The 14587-nt window shown below is 41.1% G+C and overlaps 1 protein-coding gene across 1 annotated transcript in view; it reads left to right on the forward strand.

The window, feature by feature from the left end:
• Positions 1–400: 400 nt before the first annotated feature.
• The window catches only part of GRIN3A (glutamate ionotropic receptor NMDA type subunit 3A), a 168820-nt gene continuing 154633 nt past the window's right edge, over positions 401–14587 (forward strand). The window contains exon 1 of the mRNA XM_015068959.3: positions 401–1937. Coding sequence (XP_014924445.2) covers positions 1239–1937 — 699 coding nt within the window. The 5' untranslated portion in view covers positions 401–1238. The remainder of the gene's footprint in view (positions 1938–14587) is intronic.

Consider the following 14587-nt stretch of genomic DNA (forward strand, 5'->3'; position numbering starts at 1 on the left):
GATCCGGATGGGCTCTTGGTCTAAACTAGAAACTACTGTTGACTGTGCTTGAAACTCTAAAAGTATTTTGAATCTCTTTAATTTCTGGATCAAATCATAGCTTCCAATTCACTTTTTAATTCCGAGAACCCCAAAACGTACGGAACCCTTCAAAACCGCAAAGGCCCACGTGCCCGAGAGAAGGAAGCGGAGATTAAATGTGTAAATGATTCTGGCTTTCGTGCCCTTACTAGAAAAATCTTTAAAGCGACACATCGAAGAGAAGAAGCTCGTTCAAGTTGCAGCTTCTCAGAACCTATTCCAGCGAACCACTGGATTTCGGATTCCTCAGGCACAACTCCGAATTCGGAATTCTCCACGGCTCCGAGACCTCGCCCTCTGGGGTCGCAAGGAATTTCGCAAACCGAGACGCGTCGCGGTTGCGGGGAGCAGACTTTCCGGGGGCGCGGGAAGCGCCACCCGGGAATCTCCCCATCAGCGGGCGTTTGGCGCAGCCAAGCGACAGGCTGGCGCCAGGGCTCAGCAACAGGGAGGCGCCGGCTGAGGCGGGGAGAACTTTGCGCTCCGAGCAGAACCACCCTTTGCTGGCCAGTCGCGTCGCTCCGCCGAGGAAGCAGGCGGCGGCGGCCACTGGGCGGAAAGGGGAGCGGAGCAAGGAAGGGAGGAAGTAGCGAGACAGGAAGAAAGATGAAGCCAGCGCTGGGGGGCCCCGCCGGAGGGTGGCCGACGGCGGAGCAAGGACGATTTGGCTTGTTTTTCCCACCCCGGGCGTGAACGCCTTCTCCTGAGCGACCCCAAGGAAATAAGGGGGTCTCGCCCGGGCAGAAAAGGGAAAGAAAAGAATCCAAGTGAGCGCATCGCCTCCTGAGTCGCGTTGGCCCCTAGGAACTCGGGCCGCCTCTCAGCCCAACCTCCCCGCGTGGCCGGACGCAGTGCCCGAGCCGCCCTGCAGATGGGGCGGGCAGAGAACGGGCGTCCAAGCCGCGGGTGACCAGCGCCGGCCCGCCCGCCTGCCTGGCTCCGCGCAGGGACCGGGCGGGCGGAGGATGCGCGGCGGAGGGACCTGGGCGCGCTAGGCTCCAACTTGAATGGCCCCGGGACCGCTTCGGCTCCTGGGAGCGCTTCGCCGCGAGGAGTGAGCCGCCGGCGGGACCTGGGGGCGGAGACGTGAGGCGGCGGCTGCAGGGGGGCGAGCCGGGCGCACGAGGGGGCGCGCTTTCTCCCTGCGGGTCTCAGTAATGAGGAGACTGAGTTTGTGGTGGCTGCTGAGCAGGGTCTGTCTGCTGCTGCCGCCGCCCTGCGCTCTGGTGCTGGCCGGGGTGCCCGGATCCTCCTCGCACCCGCAGCCCTGCCAGATCCTCAAGCGCATCGGGCACGCGGTGAGGGTGGGCGCGGTGCACTTGCAGCCCTGGACCACGGCCCCCCGCGCCGCCAGCCGCGCTCTGGACGGCAGCCGAGCAGGCGCCCAGCGGGATGAGCCCGAGCCAGGGACTTGGCGACCCCCGGCGCCCTCGCCGGGCGCACGCTGGTTGGGGAGCGCCCTGCACGGCCGGGGCCCGCCGCGCGCCCGGAAGCCGGGGGAGGGCGCCGCGGCGGAGACCCTGTGGCCTCGGGACGCCCTCCTCTTCGCCGTGGACAACCTGAACCGCGTGGAAGGGCTGCTGCCCTACAACCTGTCTTTGGAAGTAGTGATGGCCATCGAAGCGGGCCTGGGCGATCTGCCGCTCTTGCCCTTCTCCTCCCCAAGCTCTCCGTGGAGCAGTGACCCTTTCTCCTTTCTGCAGAGCGTGTGCCACACCGTGGTCGTGCAAGGGGTGTCGGCGCTGCTCGCCTTCCCCCAGAGCCAGGGCGAGATGATGGAGCTCGACTTGGTCAGCTCTGTCCTGCACATTCCAGTGATCAGCATCGTGCGCCACGAGTTTCCGCGGGAGAGTCAGGTGAGAGGAGTGGGGACGCCGTTTGGGGGCCGGGACCTTGTGGAGGGGAGGGGGGACTTGGGGCTTTACAACTTTGATAATGTTATAGGGGTCGGACCATATCCGTAGATGGTTGGTAGAAGGACCTCAGTAAAAGTAAAATAAGTTTAAGTGCGGATGGAAAGAAAATGAGAGGTAGGGGCAGCAGATGGAAGAAAGGAAGTGGGGGGAATAAGCGAAAAAAATCCTCCTGTTTTCACCAGCTGAGCAACCCTAGTGGATGCTGGAGGGAAGTTAGAACTCAAAGTTCTGGATGGTGGAGAGCAATAGAGGTTCTAAAGACTAGCGCGGGGGTGGGGGGTGGGGTGGGGATGGAAGATCTCAGGCAAAGCGAGAGCCTTTCATTCCCTAGAGGAATTGAGAGCACGTGGCGGGAAACGCAGCATCTGCTCCGATTCCTGTAGAAGGTGTGCCTGAGGCTTGGGCGGGGGTGGAAGTAAGAAAACATCCCTCAGAATTGCTTTGAGTCAGTCAATAGAAAATCTGCAACTACTACGGAAGCAAGCCGTAAAGATGTGTGGTTAATTAGGCTTAGGCATTGGAATGCATTAGAAATATCTGAATGGATGGGAGGAACGCATTTGGGATTGGTGGTTTTTGGTTTGTTTGTTTGTTTTCCCCTATCTTCTTTCTGTGTGATGTGGGCTCAGAGACTGGTTGTATGCAGTTGCTGTGTTGAGCCCATTTCTGTCTCAATTATCTAGTAATAATAAAAAATCTAATGATTCCATTTCTTAGGGGTTAAAAAATAGAATGTATTTTCAAGAAAAGAAGCTATTTGTGAACTTACTGTTGAAGATAGTGATATTGAGGACCTGAGGGCAGAGTCCTTTCAGCAATAGGAGTTTTCTGCATTTTGCTCATTATTTTTATGAAAATATCAAGCTAAATTTAGCCTTGCACAAAGTGTTTATGAAACAAGTAGGTAATTGTTGTTGGCCTCATGTTAAAGCTTGAGAAACTAAGGAAAGTTTTGGTCAGTGTGTTGATAAAAGAGTTCAGACACTGGAGAATTTCTGACTATATATCATTTTACTATCCCTTTGGCTGAAAAAAAAATTTCTAATCTCTCTTCCTCCACTTTTGATATATATAGACAGAGATAAAAGCTCAAAAGAGTAAGGCCAAATACAAGTGAAAAGTTTGATAGAATCTATGCATAAAATATCAAGAGAGCACTAAAGGTTTCTTTTTCTAGAAAAATGGATCTTACATTTTTAAATCTTAGGAAGGCCAAGCACCCGTTACTTTCAGCAGTTGCCCAGAATATTGCTATTTAGTGCTGAACTATAGAGATTTGATCTGCAGAGTGCAGGCTAATTAACTTTTATCTAAAACATTTCCGTCACCTGAATCTGAATGACTATAGGCAGCAGATGGGAAGGCATGGAAAACACAGGTGCACCAGGCTGCCAATGGCCAAAGTGTTATAAACATGAAGTTGCATCCATAGGGTGCATCATTATTAATATATATGCAGAATCAGATTGAACGAAATGCGAGAGTCAGCATCGCTTGCTTCTCATCATTGCTTCTTTATTAATACTTCATAAGTTGCCAATAGTGTTCAGTCTCCAGACTCCATTCCATTTGTAGATTGTTTGGCAAATCATAAATAGCAAGAATTTTCCCCAAATTAGTGGTTGTCAGTTAGGAAGGAGATTGTGTTCCATGATGGGTTTGTGCAGATATAGCACAGTACAAGGGGACCAGAGAAACCATGAAGCAGCGTCTAGAATTGGACAACTTCAAAGCTTTAGGACTACTGTGGGAACAGTCTTCCAGAGACAACCCTTACAAGCTGACAATAAAATGAACACTCTGCCAAGCACATTTACTTCTGTATTTCAAATCAGAAATGTATTTTAAATCACATTTGTCACTGTTATTTTCATGGTACACGTCTCGAAAGGGAGAGATTATTCTATTAACTCAGATCTTGTTTGCCCAAGTGACGTTTTCTTTCATTTGTCTTTGTATTTTATATTCAAACATATCTAACTTGTCTTGCTTTTAGTATATCATTTAAATGTCATTCTACAATGTTCTATATTAAGAATGTCCAACTCAATGCCAAGTCACTATAATATGTAATTTTAGGAGAGGACCATAATCTGCTTTCAGCAAAAATAACTGATCTTTCTTTCCCTTGCTTCTCCTAAAAAGTAGACCCATACATACACTTGTGTGTGATTTAAACACACACACACAAGACAACTTTCAAAATATAAAACAATGTCAGAGTCATTTTAGGCATTAAATAAAATGGACTTAATTTAGCCACCATTCTCAGTGAATTCTGCCCAGTGACCTAATACATTGATTGGGCCAGTGACTGAATAAAGGATGCTAGCAGAAAGTGGAATTGTCTACACAACCAAGTAGAATAAAATTGTGTCTCTTATTCAGACAAGTCAAAATTGCTTGGAGCAGTCGCAGCAATATTTCTCTCACTTTCTTTTGTACTGCTAGTTTTCTTCATATGAAACCTTTAATTAATAAATAATAGTTTTGATAGTATTCTACCACAGCTCATGAATGGAAAGAGATACCCCTGAAATGATTAAAACCCTGAGAAAAGCATAATAGTTTTATTTCAATTAACTATTTATGGAAACAAACACATTAGATCATCAGCTTGTAAGGAACCAACCTTATTCAGTGTGGGAAATCCATTATGAGTAAGATAATAAACTAGCCACTTTGGAAGCCATATGTATCATCACCGCATAAATAAAAGCTTCAGACAGCATTACACATAGGATAGGGTCAAAGCACGTTTCCATCCAAAAAATTGACTTTACTACACACTCAAATCTCCACTTGAGGCTAATTCCTTACATTAAAATGATAATTTCTTCTAAATTCTGTTCCCACGACCTTCAAATAATGATGTTGCATATGGATCCAGTTACGTTTACATTTAAGTTATATAGAAAGTTCCTATAATTGTTCTTTCTTTCTCTTCATCCCCAAACTACTTTTTCTTTTAGGGTTTTTGTATAGTTTCTCTAAAGTTAACTTCTTGAAATTCACCTGCTCAGGTAGTGACAGATACATATTTCTTTCTAAAATGTTTATCTTCTGTTAATTCCATATTGGTTCCCTTAGGTAGGGTTAATGGAGTGGTATAATTTGCTTAGATCCAAACTCTCATGCAATTAAAAAGTGACTGGGTCACTATTTTCAACTCCAGTTGAACATACCAACTGCAGTTTGCCTGTCTCATGAGTCATACATGCTGTAGTCAGTCATATATGCTGTTTAGTCCCATGGAAATATAAGTATTTCAGGTGTTCCCCTTTCTCTGACAACACAGTGCTAAGTACAGAAGCTTATTTATTAGAATTTGGCTAGCATAGTGCTACTTTTGTATGATACAGGGACCAGAACAATGATACTACTAAGGTGAAGGTTTTCCCTCTATCTGAAAGTATACTTTACTATCTGAAAGTAAAACATTCCTATGAAACCTTTTGTAAGCCAAAATGGCATAAAGTGAAGAGTATTCTCCACTTTCCAAAAGTTCATGTAATGTCACTTTGCTTTAAGGAAAGACCTACATTAGCACCTGTTTTCCATAATGGAAAAAAAATCAGAAGAGGATTTTCACTTTTATGAAAACAAAGTGGCATAATGTAGAGTTTCAGAAAGTGAGAGATACCTGTAGTGCCCCTTTACCCAAGGTTTTGCTTTCCACTGTCAATCGTGGTCTGGAAGCAGATCTCTCCTCCCCTGACTTAGTGTCAAAAGGTCAATAGTAGCCTCACTGCATCACAACGCCTATGTCTTTCTCCTCACTTCATATTATTACATAGGCATTTTATCATTTCACATCATCACAAGAAAAAAGTGAATTTAGTACAATAAGATGTCTTGAGAGAGAGACCACATTCACATAACTTTTATTATAGCATACTGTTATAATTGTTTTATTATTACCTATTGTTAATCTCTTAATGTGCCTAATTTATAAATTAAATTTTATCATAGGTATGTATGGACAGAAAAAAACCACAGTATTCGTAGTATAGGTACTATCCCTGGTTTCAGATATTCACTGGGGCTCTTGAAATGTATGCCCCACAGATAAGGGAGGGGTACTACTATATATAACTTAGATGCATTATTAGGGGACAAGTAAAGGACGTTTATTTTTAACAGATTTTCTCTCAACTGTATTGGTTTTCCTTGAGTTGCTTCATGCAAAGCACTGCTGTCTGTCCTCTGAGGGAAATATATTCTTCTGCGATTCATGATGAATGGCTGATAGTAGCACCTAATTGTTGCTGACTTGAAGATAAATGATTTCAAATTAAATGTCAAGTGATACAAAACTTTTCTTAGAAGTGATCTTTTACAGATTCCTCTTGAGGAACAGAGACTTGGGACTAATTTGGAATTTTTTATTTTTAATTTGGGGATTTTTTTTTTAATAGTACTTAAATTTTTTTTTCAGATAAATACATCAGAACAGACTAGCAGATACATTCATTGGGCAATTAATCTGTCTCACCCACTTTTCTTTGTGTCTTCCACAGTATAATCATAGAGAATATTTGGTTTTGACCTTCTTTGACTCATCTTGGAGTTAATTTATGATGAATCAACTGAACTGAGTATCTGAATCATCTGAAGACCAATTTCAATATCCCTTAATGTTTTATCTTTTGGTGTTGTGCAATCCACCATGGATTTTGTGCCATTAGATCTTATTTCATGAATACCTCCAGTCAAATTCCAATAATGTTGGTTAAAAGGGCACAATATAATGGAAGGTATATTAAATAATAGTCAAGACTCTCAGTCTACTTCTGCCTTTTACTGGCCATGTAATCTTGGGCAAGTGCCCAAGTTCTATATACCCATTCAAATGAAAATGAAAATGTGTTGCTGAGCTCCATGCTTATCAGTCAAAAGAAGGTACTTACCAATCTGACACAGTTGTTTTATAAATCAAATAAGAAAATGAAGTACTTTGGGAAAATTTATAGTATTAGCCCAATGACTGGTAGAGAGGTGTTGGTTATGATCTGATAAGAATCATCCAAGTCTTAATTCTTCACTAATTCTCATTAGTAGCTACTGATCAAATTGGGATGTGAATCACAGTGTAACCTGTCTTCATTCTCCACCTTACTGTCTACTCCCTCATTTTCTTCCTCTTTAGAGAAAAAAAATAGTAAGTAGGTTTAGTCCTCCCCCAAAAAAGGGGGAAAAGAAAAAACTTTTAAGTATGTCGCACACTTGCCCCAAAATAGAGGACATGCCATAGGTACTATTTCTATACTGATGGCAAATTTTTACCTTTCGTACATCTAACACAGTTTCTAGAGCCTTAGGTATTGCCTTAGGTAGAAGCCTCAATAAGATGCTCAAGGTTTTTCAGAAATGTTGGTCTCTCACATTGGTCATAAGTTTTTCCTGTGAGCAAACTTACAATAATAGATTGTTTATGAGACTATGGCCATACAGTTAACCCACTCCACCTACTATATCAGTAAGCACACTGGTTGGCTCATCTGACATTATTTTCACAGCAAGTCTTTCTTGATGAGAACAGCAGTGTGTTGGTCCATTCTGGCACAAGCTCCTTATCTCATCATGGATAGAATACAAAGAGTTTGCAAACCAGCTACTTTGAGTACCACGGCCCTAGACAATTATGTGGGACTCTCATAGCAAGGTATTGCTCAATTTGGTGGCATCACTAAATGTAGAGATGAGCACCTCATTGTCTCTTCTCCTGCCTACTCTAGCTTCTGCCACTCACATACACAGAAAATTAGAGGAAGTGTAGAGTACCAGAAATGAGACGCTACATCTATAAAAGTAGGCAAGAAGGAGGAAAGAACATCTCAGCATCTGCCATGTTGCTTTTGGAGAGAATGCATGAATAACAAACTAATGGAAATCTTTAAGCCACTGATTTGTCTTTCTCAGATCTTTTCTTTATGGGGTAGTGGGAGAAAAGAGCAATGGGGAAAAGGTGAGCAAAGAGTAAGCTAGCTGTCTGCCCCCACTCTTGCCTCTTCCCTCCCCTTCACCCAACCTAACACCTCAGCCAGATTTTCAGGTCTCCTTCTGAATGGGCATGATTCAGTCACTTTCAGAGGACACTGTGATCTTCTGCATTGAGGGAGCAGGTTGATCACACGGACCTGGACTGGTATTGCGTCAACTGGAGTAAATACTGATACTGAAAGGCTAGTATCTGGTTTAGCCAGCGATGGTCTACTGGTAGAGATGAGCCTTCAGAAGTTCAAGTAGTAAAGAATTAAGCAGGATGACTTCATTTTTAGTCAGGCTGAATTATGCCCAATTGTTAGTCTTTGAGTCATACATTTAGGAACAAACTAAATCATACATATTTTTGTAGCATTTATGCTTTTCAAGTCTTCACAAATGTGCTCACAGAATCCTCCTAACAGCCTTGTGAAGTAGAGAGCAATGTATAGAAAATATATAGGGTACTAGAGAAAGCTATGCATTATAGGAAGTGAGGAGTCACCAAGAAGAAAAACAGACTAACAGCTTCTTCTACATTCAGTGTATTTGTTAGCCTACAATCCAGGAACAGACTGGATCCATCACTGCTTTTGAATTACCTCAGAAAGAGGATAAAAGAGAGCAATATATACTTCAGGTTTGATTGTTAAAAGCATATTTCACACTAAATAACCAATAATGGGAATTGAATTAAATGAATCATGATATAGTTTTACAGTGGAGTTCTATATACCCATTCAAATGAAAATATATAGAGAAAAAAATTTTATAATGTATGTAAAGTGTGACCTTGATCCTATAAACGATGAAGTCTAGAATTTTATTTATAAAAATGATAAATGTGATTGTAACTGGATGATCTATGTTTCCCTATCTGTGCTCCAGTTTTTTTTTTAAGTATGTATTACCTACATGATTAAAAATATTAAGAGAAAAAAAGACAAGTTACCTTCACCTTTCCTCACCAATGCTTTCAATACTTCAATATGAAAATATAGATTTTAGGAAAAAATAAATTGTAGAGCATGTTTACATTTATCAAAGTCCTTTCCCATCTTTTTTTTTTTCATTTTATTCTCACAATTACTTTGTAAGGTAAGCAGGACAAATAGTGTACCTTTGTTTTGCAAGTGAGACAATAATAACATAAATGAAAGAAATACAAAGTAAGAGTTAAGGGAAAAGTTTTCTGAGAAGCACAGACCTATGTCTGAATCTTAGCTTTACAACTTTCTAGACATTTTACCTTGGGAAATATGCCTCAATTTCTTGATCCACGAAATACGACTATCTCAGAAAGTTACGGTGAAGACAACACCATGTATGCGAAGTTCTAAGCACGGTACCTAGAGCACTGTGTGTTCTTACTATGTCAGTGATCATTCTTTTAATACAAAGGGTTGGCATGGCAAGTTTAATAAAAACTAAAACTATCAGAGTAAGTCCTCAAATATCCTGGGTTGCTCTCCAGAGTACCTCCAAATGCATTTTCAATATGCACATGATAGTCAAGCTTAGGAGATCCAGTTCCAGTGGACCAACCCTAAGCAAAGCAAAGAAATATGCTGTTTTGAAACCCCACTTAGGAGTCCAATTCACTGAAGTGCATTCTCAGCTTTGAAACCCCACTTAGGGGTCCAATTCACTGAAGTGCATTCTCAGCTTAGGTATATGTAAAGTTGGTCAGCAATGAGGTGAACTTTGAGGTCTAGTTTCAACTAGTTGCTCCTTTGTATTGGTTCTCAATGACTGGATCTTTGGATTGGTTATGTCAGAGGTAAAAAATAATGCTCTATTTCTATTAGTCGGTGTAAGTGAGGAATTCATAACTCTTGCCTTTATCTACTAACCTAATTTCTCATAGGAGGCTCCCAGAAATTAAACTTAAGAAATAGTAGAACCATGAGCCAATTGATATTTTAGACTTCTAGAGGAAAATGAGGTTGTTAGAAAGGGCAGTCTCACTTGACATGGATTGAAGGTTAGAAGTTTCCCATTTCGTACAGGATTTATCTGTACTAAAGTAACTGATTTGTGGCATATATTAGCTCAAAAGTTTAGGGACAATAGCACTATTATATACTAAGGCTTACCCAAAAAAGATACCCATAAGGCAAACTGTGGTTTATTGAATGCTGACGATATCAAAACTGATGCATACAACTTTGAGGGACTTTTTAACCAACTGAGCCACCCAGGCACCCCTTTGAGGGACTTTTTAAATGCATATTGCTGTTCTGATTATAAAAGTCATGCATACACGTGCACTGCTTTGCATGGGTGTCCACAGATAACCTTGAGTAACATTTTGATATATTTTATTCTCTCAAGGCTAATGGTTTAAAATTTTTATAAACCATTGGGTACAGTTAAAGAAAGCCTTACTGTCAGTCCAAATGGGCTGGACAAAAGGACAGGAGAGGGGAAAAATTCTTTTTTGTTAACTTTCCAAAAAGTCAGAGTTGATAGCGCCTTTTGAAACTTGGGCACTCTGAACTGATGGTATTTCTATATTAAAAGGTGGTATTTTCCTTTGTATGTGCAACCTAGCTTTATATTTTCAACATTCTACAAGTGGCCGTGTCTGTACGGTTCCAAACAATGGCTTGGTCTGGATCTTTCAGTGCCATTCCTAAGAATGACTTGGAAATGGGTTGCCACTACTCTCTTCTCAGTTTGGGATGGTCATTAGCAGAATTTCCAGTGTCAAGCACTTTCAGGGCCACACAACCTACATGCAATCTCTTGCTGTTTTTTGTATTGAAGGCCCCAACCCAAAGCCAAACAAAAGTGGGGTTAATACTCTCCAGATTAAAAATAAAGAAATTTTATCTCACAAACAAAGTGAGCTGCTCAGCATGTCTTCATCTAACAGAATCACAATCTGCCTGTTGCAGAATTCCATTTGTTCAGTCCCAACCGGAGGTATTTAAATAGGGATTCCATTAAACAAAGAATTTGCTTCTATATATTATGAATTTAATAGGTTCAGACGGAGAGCTGTTATTGTTTTGATACTATACAAGAAATTCATTTGAGTCACGTCACACACTGTGTTATACACACAAAGAAAAGCTTCAGTGTATACCTGAAAATGAATGATAAATCCATGCCTGAATCAATCCAGTGTGCCTTCATCTGGTTGCAGGCACAGAGAGCCATCTAGTGTTCCCTAAAATACAGCTTTTAGGTAAAGCATCCTAGAAATCCAACCTGACAAGGCAGGAAAAGGATTCCAAAGAGCTTTTAGTCCATGTCCCAGCCTTTTAAGTCTGTGGGAAATCTAGGTTAATCCACCACAGAAAGGACCTTATTTTGCCTTCTAAGAAGATCCAACAATCTCTGTTCTTTGGCCACCGTACCTATAATTGCAGTTATAAACCTTAAAGTAAGACTGTCTGAAAGTGTATATTTTGAGGGGTTGGGAGGCAAATGTGAATGACTTTTACCAACTCTAGGAAGGCAGTGGCTAATTGTTGTAGTAACTGTATTTACTATCACTTTGGTTTATAAAGCAACTTGAAAAGATGTAGCCATTTTATTGTGTTAAGCATATCATTTGCTCCTTTATGTCCAAGTATAAAAATTTTATGTCCTTTGTGGATAATTCCAAAAATAAAAAAATACCAAAGAATAAAATAAAAATCACCCATAAACCCACAACCCAGAGATTTAGACATATGTATGTGTGGTAAAATTGGGATCCATGCTATTTTATGATTTTTAAATGTATATTATAAACATCTTTCTGTGTCACTAATATTTTTTTCATTATTTTTAATGGCTATATAATTTGCCTTGGAATAGATTGTTTCATTTGTTTGACCGCTGTTGTTTGAATCCAGGTATTTCCCCCCAAAAAATCAGTAACGCTTTAACTAATGAGACTTTACCAGCCTGGTCCTTCTTGTAGTTTTTGGTGCTATGGAACATCCACTACTTGAGTTCTAGGACATCATCATGGTTGGGGTTTATTGTGTGTGTCTTTTTTTTTTTCCGGCTCTTTCATTATCTTTCACTGATTTTACTTGCTGTCTTTGACCACTTGTAGTAACAATCCTAAGGCTGTGCTAAAATGATAGCTACTAGCTCTGTATGAAAACATTTAAATACATTTAAATTAATTAAAATGATATAAAATTTAGAACTATCTCGGATGCTCTCACCTCATTTCAAGTGCTCAGTGGCCACATGTGGGTAGTGGCTACTGTATTTGACAGCACAGATACACAACATTTTCTGTCTTCATAGAAAGTTCCATTGGACATTCTATTGCTGTCAAAGGGCTTGCAGTTGTAAGAAGCAGAAACTCATTCTGTGGAGCTCAAAAGTGAGGAGTTTATGCTGATAACTGCAGGAAAATGACAAGGAAGAAAATTGCAGGAGCTGCTGGAAAGTGGTAGGGCAGCTACTCTCTGCCCGTCTTCTGGGGCCCAAAAGCTCTTCTTCTCTTGGCTCCTTTCTTCACATCTGCTCCATCCTTCTCTCTGGATACCAGCTTCTTCCTCTGCCCTGCCATGACTTCTGCATGAATGTGGTTCTGATTTACTATGATGATTAAATGTAGCCTGAACTCAATAGGATTTACAGCTCTAATCATCTGAGCAGGGTAAGGAATTAGAGAATGACTATGGTTCGTCACCAAGGCCTATCTGAAGAGGTGACATCTGAACATAGAATGAAGTAAGAAGTGAATCATGCAAATTTCTAAGGGAAGAGCACTGTAAGCAAAGAGAACAAAAGTACAAAGCTCCTGAGGTAGGAATGAGCAGAGCAAGAAATGTTTGTTGAATAAATGAAAAAATGGGCTATCCTTAGGTACTATCCTTTATGACATTTGTGAGTGGGCACAGTTTCAAAGAAGGTATAACTAGTGAGGCAGTACCCAGATCTGGGGTACTCATATACATGGGTATTTCCCAAGGTTTGGACCCCTGAATTTGTCTCCTGGCATAGGGCAATACCAGGAATTTCTAACTGGAATTTCCAGTTCTATCTCATTCTCACCTTAAACTCAAAATATCTTCCCCTCTTACCTATAAACAAGAATTCTCATACCATCTTGGACCTCTCTCTCTTCTTCTCATCAGGTTCTGTTGCCTTCCTTTGAAAACTTTCCATACCTTCATCCTTCCTTCTTTTCACAAGACATTAGCTGCTCCCATCAATTTTCTTGAGTAGCCTCTAGATCTCTAGTTTCTTTCCCCCAAGCCAGTCTACAATCTTCTGAAAGCAAAGCAACTTCCATTCATTTATTCATTCTTTATTTTAAAAATTTTTAAGTTTATTTATTTTTGAGAGAGTGTGTGTCTGTGTGCGTGTGTGTGTGTGTGTGTGTGTGTGTGTGTGAGAGAGAGAGAGAGAGAGAGAGAGCGCAAGTGAGGGAGGGGCAGAGAGAGAGAGAGAATCCCAACCAGACTCTGCACTGTCAGTATGGGCCTGTTGCGGGGCTCGAACTCACAACCCATGAGATCACGACCTGAGCCAAAATTAAGAGTCGGGCGCTCAACCAACTGAGCCACCCAGGTGCCTCTTCATTCTTCATTTTTTATTCAAGTATAACACACTAAGCTTCATGCCAACTCCCTGCTCAATGGCCATCTTACTATTGCAATATCATCATCCTTTTTCCATGTCCCAACACTCCTGAGGGATGAAACACACACCTAATCACAATGATGCACACAAGAGTAATTCACAGAATTGGAGCAGGGTACACTGAACTTAAGAGAACGTATCAGATTCTCCAAGTTTTGTGAGTATAGTTCAAGAGTATTCCATCCCTCATTCTCAAGATTCTGACATGCCTCCCCTGAAGCCAGAGAAACACAGGTTAATGATGAGCAAACTTACAGAATCTGGTCCTCAAGACCTTTCACAAACACATGCAAATAACTCTTTCCAATTCATGACATTCTTTTGAGATACAGGTGCCCAGAAAGCATAAAATCTCTAGGAATAGAAATGTGTGTGTGACATAAAAAAAAAATCAATAGATGTAAATTATTATATTAAAAAGCATTTCTCTATTATATATCTATATAGAAAGACAGGTATATACCCAAGTTGTCATGATTTGCAGATGAATTAAGCTCCTATTCAGAATTGATTTTTCCATTGAAACAATGTTATCTGTGGCTGTTAAGACCTCAGGCCAGGCCACAAAAGCCTGTTTGGCCCATGCTATAAGAGAATTCTGGTAATAGTGTTTCTGCAGACGCTGAACACTATTTGTTACAGGCTCTTTTTGTTTGAGACCAAGGGGATATGGAGTGAGGAGGCCAACCAGAAGAACTGACTTTAAATTATCAGTCCAGAGTGATCTGTACAGTCTTGGAAAACGTCTCCTGAGTCTCAGTTTTTTAATATTATAAATTATAAATAAATAGTCCCTCATTAAGCAGGTATTGGTTGTGTAGTTACTATACTGTTTTAAAGAATTGATATGGGTTGCAGCAAATCAGTATACATAAAAACACTTTGTAAATTCAAATTTAAAAAACAGATGAGAAGCATTCTTACTGAAGCATCTGTTTCATCACGAAGACACTTGTAGTTCCGCTTTTGGAAAGCCAGGACATATCTTCTCCAGTGCTAATTTG

Source organism: Acinonyx jubatus, chromosome D4 (assembly GCF_027475565.1).
Source record: "Acinonyx jubatus isolate Ajub_Pintada_27869175 chromosome D4, VMU_Ajub_asm_v1.0, whole genome shotgun sequence".
Lineage (NCBI taxonomy): Eukaryota > Metazoa > Chordata > Mammalia > Carnivora > Felidae > Acinonyx > Acinonyx jubatus.